Source organism: Lynx rufus, unplaced genomic scaffold, assembly GCF_022079265.1.
Source record: "Lynx rufus isolate CCGP_SWC_20201006 ecotype Redwood Valley unplaced genomic scaffold, mLynRuf1.p SCAF_10, whole genome shotgun sequence".
Classification (NCBI taxonomy): Eukaryota; Metazoa; Chordata; class Mammalia; order Carnivora; family Felidae; genus Lynx; species Lynx rufus.
In genome coordinates this window covers 83,971,765-83,986,734 of record NW_025814824.1, presented here as the reverse complement: position 1 = coordinate 83,986,734, position 14,970 = coordinate 83,971,765, and the positions used below count along the sequence as shown (strand labels likewise).

Here is a 14,970-nt window from a genome sequence, read left to right as displayed (position 1 = left end):
AGCCAAAGTCGGACGTTCAACCGACTGAGCCACCCAGGTGCCCCTGATTTCAGGTCATTTTAATCACCCTTAAAGAGAACCGTGCAGCATTTCCCGGAAATGTGTAAAGGTATCTGGTGCTTTATAGTATAGTTGTCTGGCTTGCGGGGTTTTTTTTCTAAGTTGTCGGCTTTTTCTAGTGAACAGCTGATTGCAAACCATCTTAGAACATTAGAATGTTACACCTTTATCCCCATATTGAGTTACATATTTTTGTCTTCATCTTAAAAAAAAAAGTAAACTGTAGTTAAACTTAATATTGGGGGAAGGATTCCAAGCCATGATGTGATGTTAATGTGTACTCTGGGAAATTTTACTAAAGTGTGTTATATGCCATAGCCAACGTGGTGTAATAAAGAAAGAGTAACGGGGCGCCTGGGTGGCGCAGTCGGTTAAGCGTCCGACTTCAGCCAGGTCACGATCTCACGCTCCGTGAGCTCGAGCCCCGCGTCGGGCTCTGGGCTGATGGCTCGGAGCCTGGAGCCTGTTTCCGATTCTGTGTCTCCCTCTCTCTCTGCCCCTCCCCCATTCATGCTCTGTCTCTCTCTGTCCCAAAAATAAAATAAACGTTAAAAAAAAATTTTTTTTTTAAATAAAAAATAAAAAAAAATAAAGAAAGAGTAAGGACTTGTGAGTCAGAGTCCTCGGTTCAAATACCAGCCCTTCCACTTAACCACACACTCTTTGGCAGATTACCTCATCTTCTCAAGACTGGATTTCCTTACCTGTTTATGCATATGAAGTACCCGAGTGCTTTTTCAATGTTTAGCAATTGTGTTCTGTTAAATGTACATGTAAAATTAGGAAACTTAATTTTGAAACCTGAAGCTTAACATAGCAAGTCAGTTGTGAAATCTCTCCTGTGTTTAACTTAGATCTCTCCTTCATCTGATTTCTAGATACTGTGTTCTGTAAGCCGTTGGCCCACATTTAAGTGGGAATGCAGCTATCTCGGATGTCTGGAACTTTTTAGGCACCAGTCTCTGAAGTCCTGGTTGCTGGCCTAAGGACTAGACTACTGTGGTGGTTTCAAAAGCTGGTCATCAGTGCAGGATAGCCACACAGCAAAAATGTTTGCAAAGCTAAAGAAGAAAATAGCGGAAGAGACTGCTGTGGCCCAGAGGCCAGGAGGTGCTACTCGGATCCCACGGTCAGTGAGCAAGGAATCGGTTGCCTCTATGGGAGCCGACTCAGGAGATGACTTTGTAAGTATCTTCTCTAGTTTCTAATATTTGGCACAGTCTTGATACATTTTTAAATAATTCAGAGAATCCTCAGGACACCTGGATGTTCTTTTAAATATTTTTTTTAAAATTGCAAGATTATGTATGGTTTATATCTGATTCTTCTTACTCTAAGGTGCTTTCTATTTCTTTTTTCCTAATTTTTTCAAGTCCCTTTTCGTATTCTCTACAATGTCCTCTTATACTCTTTTTTATACCTTGTGCATCTTGTTTTATATTTTATTTCTCAAAAAGACTTGGCTTATTGTCACCGCAGACAGATATCCTTTAAGTCATTGTTGCTTAACATGGTTTGTGAGTTACGGTGTGGAGTTAGCCAGAGTGCACTATTTTATGGGGAAAGTTGATGAAAAGATGACACCGATGACTGCAGTATGTCCCTTATTTGTAAAGTGTCTTTGTTTTTGGAAAGATTTCAAAAAAATGAAGATGCTCTTGTGTTAGGTAGATGTCAAGCCTTAGGACTGGAAGTGTGTTTTTGGCATATGATAGGATCCTCTTTAAGTCAAATAACTTCTTTAAAAATTATTTATAATGCTTGACATATATGTAAAAGAATGTATGTAATATAAATGTAAAGTATAAAACATAAAAATAAAATGAATGCTTGTTAAGTTGCCACCTATCCAAAGAAAAGAAATAGAACATTATGGATACTGTTGAAGCCACTTGTATGCTCCTTCCCAGTTCCCTTTCTTCCTTCCTGCGCTCCAAATAACCCCATCCTAAATTTTGTATATATCATTCTCTTGACTTTTAAAATGTTCTCCAGGATATGTACATATTTATATATTTTTTTATATGTACATATTTATAAATAGTTTGTTTAATGTTGCATATTTGTGAACTTTATAAAACTAGTATGCCTTAGTCTTCTTGAACTTACTTTTTTTTTTTTTAAATTCACCTTGTTTCCAGTGAAGCTGTGTTCCATGAAGCTGTGATTCATTTGTTTGAGACTCAGCATTTGACAAGGCCACAATTTATCTGTCTTTTCCTGATTATAGACACTTGAGTTGTTTCCATGGTCATATGAGTCTTCTTTCTCCTTTCTTATACGACCTGTCCTGGCTCAGATTACATGGCAAAAGCTATTAGGTTATTGGGATGGAACAATAAGATTACCATATCGAAATTGTTGGCTGCTATATTTACCAGGAAATATTATGCACATTTGATCCCCGGGCTGAAGGATATAGTTCCAGTGCTGAGTTCTGTGGCAGAAGTACCTGCTTTACCTTCATGGTAACATGCTAAATGAAGTCTTTCATCTTGAAGGTATACCAGTTATAGATATTGGTCTGAATTCAGGAAATACTTTCCTTTGAGACTTCTAAATAATCTATTTGAAATTAGTGTGTATACATTTTTTAATTTTTTTTTTTTTTTTTTTTGAGAGAGAACATACAAGTTGGGGAGGGGCAGAGAAAAGGGGACAGAGGATCTGAAGTGGGCTCTGTGCTGACAGCAGAGAGTCTGATGTGAGACTTGAACTCCGGAACCATGAGATCATGACCTGAGCTGGAGTCAGATGCTTAACTAAGTAAGCCACCCAGGAGTCCTGACTGTGTGCGCATTTTGATCTTCACTCCCTATCTCCAGGCCTGTGTATCCCACTGCATACATTTCTCCAACGAGATGTTTTTCCTCTAGTGTCTCAAATTCTTTTTTTTTTTTTTTTTTTAAGAGAGAGAGTGTATAGATGCGGGGAAGGGGCAGAGGGAGAAAGAGAGAATCTCAAGCAGGCTCCATGGTCAGTGAGGCGCTCAATGCCATACTTGGTCCCACAACCCTGGGATCATGACCTGGGGCAAAATCAAGAATTGGACACTGAACCGACTGAGCCATCCAGGTGCCCCTAGTGTCTCAAACTCTAAAAAAAATTTTTTTAATGTTTACTTCTTTTTTTGAGAGAGATAGACACAGTGTGAGCAGGGGAGGGACAGAGAGAGTGACACAGAATCTGAAGCAGGCTCCAGGCCCTGAGGTGTCAGCCTGGAGGCAGACATGGAGCTGGAACTCTAGAACCACGGTATCATGACCTGAGCCAGAGTCAGTGGCTTAACCAACTGAGCCACCCAAGCGCCCCCTAGTGTCTCAAATTCTAAAACGAACCAAATCAAATTCGTTAACTCCATCTCCAGGTGTGCACTTCCATCCCCCAAGTCACCAGTACGAAATTTTGGAAGCATTTTAGACTCTTTCCTCCATTTCTTGGCGTCCAGTCAACAAATATTGTGGCTTCCGTCTTCTAAATGTCTCAAACTTTCTCTCTTGACTCCATTGCTAATAGTACATTTACTTCCATTTTATTTCAAGCTGTCTTTCTTTCTTGGAAAAATGTGGTAGCTTGTCTGGGCTCTTTGCCTCCAATAACTCCCCAATGCAAATGTGTTCATGTCTCTCCATTGCTTGTGTGTTCATGTCTGTCCAGCTCCTCAGTGGTTTCCCCATCACCTTCACAATGAAGTGCAAACTCATGGTGCAGTAGTAAACTTTCATGGTCTTGGCACAGCTTACCTGTCCACCATCCATGTTGAAATTGCTGCATTTCTGGAATGGACAACATTCCTTCATGCCTACAGATTTTTGCACTTGCTCTTTCCTCTCTCTGGAATGTCTCTTGTCTCTTCCTTTCACTCTTGAGTTCCTCTGACAGACTTGTGCATCTTTCAAAACTTTGCTTACATGTTACTTCCAGGAAGCCCCCTTGACCCAACCTGCCCTTGTCACCCCCTCTACCCTTTATCCCTCCTAGCTGAGTTTAGTCCCTTGTCTCCTACTTACCTCTGTAATAGCACCTATTGCATTGTTGGTGATTTGCTTGTCTCTCAGTAAATTGGGAGCCTTATGAAGGGCAGTAGAGAGAAGCAGTTAGAAACTCAGGTCACGGGGTGCCTGGGTGACTCAGTTAAGTGTCTTGATCCCAGCTCTGGTCTTGATCTCAGGCTCATGAGTTCAGACCCCATGTTGGGCTTTGCACTGGACACGAAGCCTACTTTAAAAAAAAAAAAAAAAGGTCAGCTTAAGGAGTTAGACCTGGATTTGATTCCCAGCTGCATCGTTATTATGTGACTTGAGGCAAGGTCCTATATTTTATTTCTGTGTCTTAGTTTCACATCTTTAGGAACTGTACCTGTCTTTATTAAAATGTATGTGTCGGGGTCCCCAAGGTTCACCCCTAGATTCAGTTATTTACTAGGAGGGCTCACAGGACTCTGCATGGTTTTACTCACTGCTGTCATTTATTATAGTGAAAGGATACAAAGCATAATCAGCAAAGGGAAAAGGTGCGTGGGGCAAAGTCTGGAGAAAACCATGTGCAAACTTCTAAGAGTCGTCTCCCCCTATAGTTACATAGGACACACTTAATTCCCCCAGCAATGAGTTGTGACAGCACATGTAAAATATTGTCTCTTAGGGAAGCTCATTAGAGACTCAGTGCCCAGGGATTTTATTGGAGGCCCTTCACATAGGCACCTACTGCCAACCATTTACCAAAATTCCAGACTCCCAGAAGGAAAATGGGTGTTCGGCATAAACCATATTTTTTAAACAAACACAGGTACAGTGAACCATTCTTGTCGGGTGGTGGGAACCCTTTTAAGTGTTAAGTTCCCATAGGCCAGTCCAGGGCCAGCCTTACAAGCAGACCTTGTTAAGGATTGTGATTGCAGGCCTGCAATGTTAGCTCTTATCTGCCTAGTGAATAAAACACTTAGCATAATGCCTGGCTCTTAACAGGCATTTCATAATAGTAGCTGCTTCAGCTGCTGCTGTTTTGGGTAGGGACTCTCTGTCTCACCTCTGTTCCCAGTGCTTAGCACAGTGCTGGGAATAGGATGTCTCACTAACAGTAATAATCATAATTTCTGCTACTAATAATAGGTGATATGTCTTAAAACTAATTATGTGCCAGTCTCTGTTTAGGGACTTGACAAGTTTTGATTTATTTAACCTTCATCAGAGCTCTGTGAGATTGATCCTGTTTGTGGTCATAGTTTACATACGAGGAAATCAGTGCACAGAGAAAGTGACTAATTGGCCCAGGTTCTTGTTTAATAAATGGTGAAGACGGGACTTTAACCCAGGCCTTCCACCTCCAGAGACTGCTATAAACTTTACCAGGTCTCAATCAATGTTGGATTGGGCAAGTGTCTAAATATTCTAAATAAATGGATATTTAAAGTGAATTTTTCAACCATCTTTAAAGTATAAGATGGGGAAACATGACTAAAGACTAGATGTTAGGTAATATTTTAAATTTTGTTAAGCATGATAATGGTACTGTGGTTATAAAGGAAAATGACCTTAAATTTTAGAAATGGTTTTCAAAGTATTTAGGATGAAATGTCATGTCTTATTTATAGTACCTCAGTAAAATAAAACTTAATGAAGGAAATATGGGGAAATTTTAGCAATTATTAAAGTAGGTGGAGAACATTCATGAAACCATTTTCCCTAGTCTTCTGTATTTTTAAAAATAAAAATTTTTACAACTGAAAGAAAAAAGTTACTTATTAGCAATAGTAAGCAGTATTCAAAGTAATAGGAATATTCACATATTTTAAAATAGATTGTTGGGGAAAATTGATGTCTCATTAATATATTGATTCTTGAATCCATACTACCTACTAAAGTTCTTGATGCATTTTGGGTAAAGATACTGAAACTTTTTTTTTTTTTAATTTTTTTTTTTTTTAACGTTTATTTATTTTTGAGACAGAGAGAGACAGAGCATGAACAGGGGAGGGGCAAAGAGAGAGGGAGACACAGAATCTGAAACAGGCTCCAGGCACTGAGCTGTCAGCACAGAGCCCCGACGCGGGGCTCGAACTCACGGACTGTGAGATCATGACCTGAGCCGAAGTCGGACGCTTAACCGACTGAGCCACCCAGGCGCCCCTGTACTGAAACTTTTTCAACGTCTGTGATCAGTTCTTTACCAGTCTTTGCTCCCTTGCTAAAGAACCTTCTCCATTTTATCCCAGGACTTTACCTTGGAAAAAATAAAGTGATTTTCTTTTTTATCACTGAAAATATATTCTTTGTATTTTATGTACTTGGTGTGATATGACCACAATGGATTTGTTTATCACTGCTTATCACAGTACCGCATACACACACACAAACATAATCTATCTGTTTAGCATCTATCTCCTTCTAGTGTTGCTTCTTCTTTACAAGTAGATAGACTAGGGCCCGGGTACGTTAAGAGGCTCTTCAATGATCACAGTCAAAGTATAACCAAACCTAACATAAGACTTACTGCTTTCTGGTTCAGTGCTGGGGTCTCACACTGCAGAAAACCCAAGTATGAATATGACCTCTTCTTGTGTCAATTTCAACAGGCTTCCGACGGAAGCAGCTCCAGAGAAGATCTTTCATCTCAGCTTTTGAGAAGAAATGAACAGATACGGAAATTGGAAGCCAGACTTTCTGGTATGTCAAAGAACTCATAAAAAGCAAGCAAAGAAAACTTGCCTTGGTTAACTCTCTCTTTTTATAAAATAGCCATGTAGTATAACCTTATAGTTATGTTGACATATTTTCATATATTTCTTAGTCACATTGGAGCAATTTGTACCCTTTTTGTTCCCTCCTTTTATTAGTGTACCGAATAGTGTAAATTCAAAACTGAGTTTTAAAGTTAAAAAACAAACAAACAAACCCAACAACTTAGGTTTTTCTGCTCCTGAGGTTTCTAGCCATGGATATCAAAGGTGTTAAAAGTGTATATAGACTAGCTATGACCATCTTTTACCCGTTAGCATAGCCTACTTTCAGATGGAGAGGGGTAGGGAATAGTATTTATAGGGAATGGCCAATAGGTGGATTCTTCAGCACCAAAGAAGGTTTGGTGCTATGTGGTCACTGCTACAGCTACATATCACCTGTGTAAATGTCATTCTGGGTCTTTAGGCCACTTTTCAATGATATTCAACACCTGTATAGAAGCTGTAACTCTCATTATGTCTTTTGTGTGCAGTTTACAGTTAACACAACTTCCGTCATATCCTTGCCTGACAGGGCATGTTTGTGATAGAGTTGTGAGTTCTTATTTTGGTTTCTGCCAGTGGATACATTTTGAAAGTTTCATCCTGTGAAGTGGTCAATGGCTTCTGTGTTTCTTTTTGTCCCTTGGCCTTATCCACATTTTTTTGGAGTGAAAGCAGTAGACTACAGAATTCGCCAAATCGTATGTGAAGTATTTGTGTGTGTGAGTTACCAAAGGTCCGTAGCACAACTCCCAGCTCCCAGTTGATCCATTATCTCATTTTGTCCTCGCTGTAGCCTTATTAGGCTGAACGAGGTTAAGGTCACACAAGTAATAGTAGGTGGTAGAGCTGAGATCCAGACCCAGATTTGCTTGCTAGAGTCCATGCTCTTAACTACAGTCTTCCTTAAATTCAGTTGTGACTATCCTGTTATGCGTACCTGTAAGTAGTATCAGTAACAGAGGTGAAATAACGTCACATTTGCTTAATGTTGGGGAGAAAGCTGTAAAATACCATGTGCCTTCCCTAATATAGAAGGAAGAATGGTTTAGGCTTGACTTAAGTTAGAGGAGGGACAGGGAAGAGAACAGACACTTAGCCCAGTTATGTCCCGAGTATTTTCCTCCGGGTTAAGTATGAATAACAACGACAACAACATAGCAGCTACCTTTTATTGAACACTGTGTATCAAGTGGTTCTGGCATGGAAAAATACCTAGTTTATTATCTAATTAAGACATCTAAAACACTTTGTTTATTAAGTGCATTTGAAGCAGGCACAATTAATATCATTTGATAAGTAAAGAAACTAATACTTAAGACCAATAATTTGCTTAAGGTCTCAGCTAAGGACTGACAGAGTTGGGATTTGAACCTAAAGCTTGCCTACTTTTCCACTATTCCATACTATCTTCTTTGGCCACCCAGGTAATTAATTCTGACTTTCACCTTTAATATGGCATAGGAAGCTCAGTTTCTGTGTAGAAAAGAAGCTGACTTTTCTAGAGAATTAAGTACTTTCATGGTAAAGACCATACTGTGGTAAGGTGTTTGCTATCGCCCTAACAATTGTTACTCAGTTGTATGGACTGTGAGCTAGTGAGTTCCCTTTGACCTCTCCTATTGCTAATACTGGAGGAGGAAATGAAAACTGAGATTGGAAATTAAATAATGAGCAGAGCATTTCTGATGACCAGTCCAGGCCCAGTTCTTGTTCCCTATCCAGGCTGAACAAATCTGCCTGTTTGTACGCACCATTAACACCGTGGATAGTTTGTACTATACCTGTTTGCCTGTGTTGTTCATTGTTAACGGGAGGCTGTCTGCCTAGCTTTCCTTAACAGCAATGGTTTTCAGGTTGAGAAAATCATCATCATTTTCACTCATTTTTTTGTTTAATTAACTTCCTTTCCTGATGTTTGTCCATTCCTGGTATGTGCGTCACCCTCCTCACCCAAGACTATGCTGAACAGGTCCGAAACTTGCAGAAGATAAAAGAGAAGCTTGAAATTGCGTTAGAAAAACACCAGGATTGTACGTATTTTTTTCCTGCTTTTTTTTCAATCTTCTTAGGGTTTATATATTTTTTTAAATGAGACAGTAGCATATGGATAAGTTTGTCCTTCGTCATAACTCCAATCTTTGTAAGTGTACTTCTTAATCAGGTTGATATAACATTTGTCCGATATTTATAAACATACAGTTCCTATTTATGTTACATGATGGGCATGCTTCTTAGGAGAAGGTCATCGTGTGTATCAGCTTGTCTTCATCCAGCATATTGGCTGCCCTTAGATTTTAGTAAAATAGTGTGCCTGGCCCTTTGGCCTAGATTAGGAGACTGGTTTGAGCTGTAGCTTCATGCTGCTGCATTCAGTAATGGGGGGATATCTTAAGCTGTCATCACTCCTCCAACAATGGTACATATTGTTTAGTCTATCCTAACTTATATGTTCTCCTTTGGATTCAAGCCAAGAAAGATGCTAACAGAAATAGAAAGTTATTTTCTGTTGATGTAATATATACTAAAAAATTTTTAAAGGAAAACAAAGTGAAAGAAGGTTTTCTTCGTTTTGCTAAGTTTTTTAATTCTGAGAAAGTGGTAGTAATCAGCACTTAGCAAAGGCATTACTGTTTTCTGGCAACCTACTCAAATCATGTTCTGTCATTGTGCCATTGAAAAAGTTACCTTTTGGCATCTTCCTAAATGTATATATGTGCTTAGTACAAAAACAAAACAATGGAAAGCAAATAATAATAATAATAATAATAATAATAATGCCAGCAACAAAAACAACAACTGTGGTCCAAAAGATTCTGGGAAAGTTGAGATGGATCAGGTTTTTCCCAGTCTCGTTATTCACTTACGTGACCTAGATCTTTTTTGTTAGGTGACAATTGTAATCACTGGGCTATTTGTCATGCCGTTTCTGAAATATTTCCATATCTCAAATAGAGCCTCTTTGTTAACAGCTTCCATGCGGAAATTTCAAGAGCAGAATGAGACATTCCAAGCCAACAGAGCCAAAATGGCAGAAGGACTGGCTTTGGCATTAGCCAGAAAGGACCAGGTATTTTATATGTGACGCCCAAGACTGGTGGAAAGATTTCACTTCGTGACATGATTTCAAAAATCATGAAATAAACCTGGTAGAAAATATTTATAGTCTAGGAGAGAAGTTGTAATCATGAAATGCATCCGGAATGTGAGAATGCATCCAGAATATCATTCTATCATTCTGTGTAGCTTTGTAAAAGGGAGAGGGAAATCATGTGTCCTAATCTGGTGGCATATCCCAAGAGAAGGAAAACGGTCTCTGTCCTCTAAAAACCTGTCTCAAAGCCTAGTCCCCAAATATGATAAATCGTGGAAAATGCTATCAAGCTAGCCAGCTTCTATGATGTACATAGTTCTTAACAACCTCTCTTCCCCAGTTTCTTCAACCCCAGTGAGCTAGACAGAAAAGAACTCCTGTAATCTCACTAGAACCATTCATTGACAGAGGCTGGAATAAGAAAGGAAAATATTACTATTACTAACTGTTATAATAATTATGAAGAGTATTTCATTTAGTGGCATTTTAAGATAAACATCAAGATATTATAATCTTGATTTATTAAGACAGGGTCAATTTATGATGTTTCACTTAAGAAAATATATAATTCATCTACAGTAGGTGGGTGGTTGGTTTGTTGGTTGGTTTTAAAGTGAGTATCCATCATCTGGGACATTTGCTAGCCAGAAAAAGACCTCATTCCCAATACTTAGTGGATAACTATGGTATGAATGTATATAAATGAAGAAATCATCTAAAATTGGTGGATTCTGATTGTAGACAGTTGGAATATGGCTTTTTATACAAATGGTGATTTTTACTCCTGTTCTCTGATTTGTGAATAAGGGGCATAATCCTTTTACCTTTAACTTATGCCTTATACCAAACACCATAAAACATACTGGTAAAATCAAGATAAGAAGGAAAATAATGATTAGGGGCTGGTGAAGACTGTCCCCCTGAACTTCAGTAAATTAATTTCTAAACATCAGTTATAGAGTTACCAACTCAGCTGGTCCCAGCTACCCACTCCCAAGAAATAATAACAATACTCATGGAAAAACACGTAGGAATAAACTGAAAAGCTGCACCAGAACACCACATTACAGCTTTGTTTGGTGCTCTACTTAGTAAAAATCTGCAGGCTTGTATTTGTGTTCTAGAATTTTTTATAAAATTCATTTTCTTCTCCTTTTAGGACTCTTGGCTTTCTTAATACTAAGCCAACTTTATGGGATTTTTTTTTAATTGGCTGTTTTGGTTGGTTGCTTGCTTGTTTTTCAGGGGCAATTAGGTGGTTTTGCTTTCTGAAAATCTTTGTTACTGATAGTCTTCCCTGGAAACTGTACTTTTTTTGTTGTTTTGTTTTAGGAATGGTCAGAAAAAATGGATCAGCTTGAAAAGGTTAGTTCATCTTTTATTTTTGTCTCACTATGAATGTTGGCTTCTTGGGGCTTAGAAAATGGTTTCTCCAGTACCCAGTGTACAGATTGCTCTACCACCTCTTGGACTCAAGGTCCTGGATAATTAGACACTAACTTGAAAAGCTCATGCGTTCTCCTTTCTGGATGGGCATGCTGGATACCTTTTGTTTTCCCCTCGCAATATCCGCTCCACCCCTCTCTTACCTTTCTCTGTGTACCTGAAGGCTGTTAGAAACTGCATCAGCAGGGCTCCTTTGCCCTCTGGCTTCCGATTGGGTTCTGCCAGTGGGGAACTCCAAAAGACTGACGGGCAGAAGAAGAGTGTGGTCGGAAGGCTTTTATTCCTCCAGCCTTCTCCATGTGGGATCCATCCAGGTTGGTTGCATCCCATGACCAAAGGTCACAGCTTCAGTTGGATATCCCGGGGTCTCTTGGAATCTCCTCGTCCCTTTGCCCCTTCATGCCCAACTGTTACTAGCGCATTATCTCTTTGGGTTTTCTTATCCCACCCACAGCTTTGAAAAGTCCCTTTATTAAACTCCTCTCAAAATACTCCATTTGCGACTGCCATCTGTTTCCGACTGGGGCCCTAATTGGCACTGTGGTAACATTAGGAATTCTTTTTGAAGAGGCAATGAGAAGGAGGGCATTTTTCAAGGCTCAGCGTTAAGTAGATAAGAGCACTTCTTGACTAAACACGATGAGGAAAATTGATTACTTTAGCACCATAGCTTGTGTAACACTGTGTAGGTGCTTAACGTAATGTATTCCTGGCTCCCAGACATGAACAGAAGATGAAGCTTCAAGCCTACAGTTAGGAAAACATTTTAATTTCAAAATCAGCCCCCTCAGCCCAAATTATATGCCGCTACCTAATTCACTTTTTTGTTTTCATTGAATACTCCTAAGTTACTCTTCGTGGTAGAAAAATTATTTCTTAGACTGATTGATTCAGTTGCACAATATATTTACTGTTTTAATAAAATAAACAGGTGAGTTTTATTGTTGCTACATTCTCGGGAGAAAACACCAAGTTAAACCAGCAATTTCGTGTGTCTGTTCTGTAGAAATCTGATTATCAAGCTATCAGTTAAAAAATGCTTGACCAGAATGCCTGGGTGGCTCAGTCAGTTAAGCTTCTGACTTGGGCTCAGGTCATGATCTCACAGTTCATGGGTTTGAGCCCCGAGTTAGGCTCTGTGCTGACAGCTCAGAGCCTGGAGCCTGCTTCAGATTCTGTCTCCCTCCCTCTACCCCTCCCCCTCTCACACTCTGTCTCTTTCTCAAAAATATGTATTAAAAAAAAATCTGAACGTGGTATGAATGATAGTCTTCTTAAATATGGAGGTATGGGTTAGGTTCAAGTGTTCTAAACTCCAAAGATTGTAGCAATTGAAATTCTCATTGATTTCTTTTTAAATTATGGTACAGGGAGTTACATGTAGGACTGAACTAAATAAAACCTACTTCCGCTCACTGGGGCGAGCCCCTACCCCCACTACTCCCCCGCCCAAGGAGGGATTGAGAAATATTTTAGACCCAGAAAGAGCAATGAGACATCTATGTAGGTCTTTGAAGCCTGTAATTTTTGGAAATGTTATTTTTAGACTGTTTTGATTTCTTTTCAATCAGGAATTGGAAACTGCAGCGGCAGGGTTTGTCCTTAAGAGAATCTATCTTGGGAAGCTGTTATTTAGTAGATTGTAACCTGCTGACACCAGTCACAGTCATGTCTAACTTTTGTTGATGTCCTAACTGAAATTGCTAACTGATACCAGTTCTACTTAAATGCATCTCATTTTTTCAGAGTATTCAGCCTTACTCTATAGTGATTCACACCATTCAGCCAGTTCACTATGTCACTTGAAAATAGATGTGTAACATGGATATCTGTAATTTCTTTTTTTTTTTTTATTTTGTTAACTTTTTTTTTTTTGAGACAGAGAGAGACAGAGCATGAACGGGGGAGGGTCAGAGAGAGAGGGAGACACAGAATCTGAAACAGGCTCCAGGCTCTGAGCAGTCAGCACACAGCCCGACACAGGATGACCTGAACCGAAGTCGGACGCTTAACCGACTGAGCCACCCAGGTGCCCCTCTGTAATTCCTGATCAAACTTAAGAACTTTAAAGTGTTAAGTAATGGTTGCTCTTGTTCCCTTTATTCACAGGTGTCATTTAAAACATTTGTTTTTGGGGGGCACCTGGCTGGCTTAGAGCGTGTAACTCTGGATCTCAGGGTCATGAGTTTGAGCCCCATACTGGCTGTAAAGTTTACTTAAAAAAAGAAGAATTTTTTTTAAAAAACATATTTATTGGGGCGCCTGGGTGGCGCAGTCGGTTAAGCGTCCGACTTCAGCCAGGTCACGATCTCGCGGTCTGTGAGTTCAAGCCCCGCATCAGGCTCTGGGCTGATGGCTCAGAGCCTGGAGCCTGTTTCCGATTCTGTGTCTCCCTCTCTCTCTGCCCCTCCCCCGTTCATGCTCTGTCTCTCTCTGTCCCAAAAATAAATAAACGTTGAAAAAAAAAATTTTAAAAACATATTTATTTTTAACTTAAATTTGTAGATAAGGCCATTTTGGTCCTATCACTGTAAAGCTTACCATTATCTAAAATTGTCTACTGACAAGAGATTTTTTTAATGGTGTTTATTTATTAAGGATTTTGCTGGGGGTACTTGGCCAGCTCAGTCGGAGGAGGGTGTGACTCTTTATCTCGGAGTCACAAGTTTAAGCTCCATGTTGGGTGTAGAGAATACTTAAAATCTTAGGGGGAAAAAATCTCCCGAATAAAAATAAAAACATTGTGTAGATTAAAAAAAAAATCTGCTTATATAATATGGATTTCTGGTGTCTTAATTGCCTGAGATGATGTCTTCTTCCTCTAAATAGGAGAAAAGGTTTCTGACAGCTCAATTACAGGAAATGAAGAACCAGAGTTTGAATCTTTTCCAAAGGAGGGATGAAATGGATGAATTAGAGGGGTTCCAGCAGCAGGAACTAAGTAAAGTAAAGCACATGGTACGCATTTTTGTTTTCATAGCTAAATACTGAATAGATGATTAATTACTCTGGTTTTACTAGTCCTCACTCTCTAATGACTGAGAAACATACCCTAGTAGTCTTTGATATTAATCATAGTTGTATGTTTTTCAATTTATTATAATGGGAAGGTTCTGTTTGAAATGCGTTCCCTTTCTCTTTCTTTTTTTACTACTGGGCATTTAAGTCCCCTTATAAGCTCACAAAAATGTTATAAAAGTTTGGCTTGTTGATCCCTGTTTTTAAAAATATGTCTTAGTAGTATTTCTTCATAGTGGCCTAATGAAACTTTATATCTTTGTATCAGCTTTTAAAAAAAGAGGAAAGTCTGGGGAAAATGGAAAAAGAGTTGGAGGCACGAACCAGAGAACTTACTCACATCCAGGAAGAGTTGATGACCTCCAATCAGATGTCTTCAGACTTAAGCCAGAAGCTAGAAGAATTGCAGAGACGCTACTCAGCGCTGGAAGAACAGAGGTTCTTGCTTGGTCTGTGGGGCCCATGGGAAGCGGTGTTAGTGTAGCTCTGGCTATAGCTCGCCTGCCTTTCCCCACTGTTCATTGCAACACTTTCTGATCTCAGTTCTGGCAAAGGCTTCTGGATTGTCCTTACCAGCCCAGGGCTCAGGACCCTCTACCTCCCCCACCCTAAACCTTTATTCCCCTTCACC

The 14,970-nt window shown here is 39.4% G+C and overlaps 1 protein-coding gene across 2 annotated transcripts in view; it reads left to right on the top strand.

Moving 5' to 3' along the window:
* Positions 1-14,970, top strand: part of GOLGA1 (golgin A1) — a 49,396-nt gene that overhangs the window by 1,363 nt on the left and 33,063 nt on the right. For both annotated transcript variants that reach the window (XR_006960300.1, XM_047069393.1), the window contains exons 3-9: positions 939-1,244; positions 6,635-6,725; positions 8,740-8,814; positions 9,754-9,851; positions 11,208-11,240; positions 14,151-14,279; positions 14,608-14,777. Coding sequence is in view for 1 of the 2 variants with exons in the window: in XM_047069393.1 (XP_046925349.1) it covers positions 1,110-1,244; positions 6,635-6,725; positions 8,740-8,814; positions 9,754-9,851; positions 11,208-11,240; positions 14,151-14,279; positions 14,608-14,777 (731 nt within the window). In the remaining variant the exon portion in view is untranslated. The remainder of the gene's footprint in view (positions 1-938; positions 1,245-6,634; positions 6,726-8,739; positions 8,815-9,753; positions 9,852-11,207; positions 11,241-14,150; positions 14,280-14,607; positions 14,778-14,970) is intronic.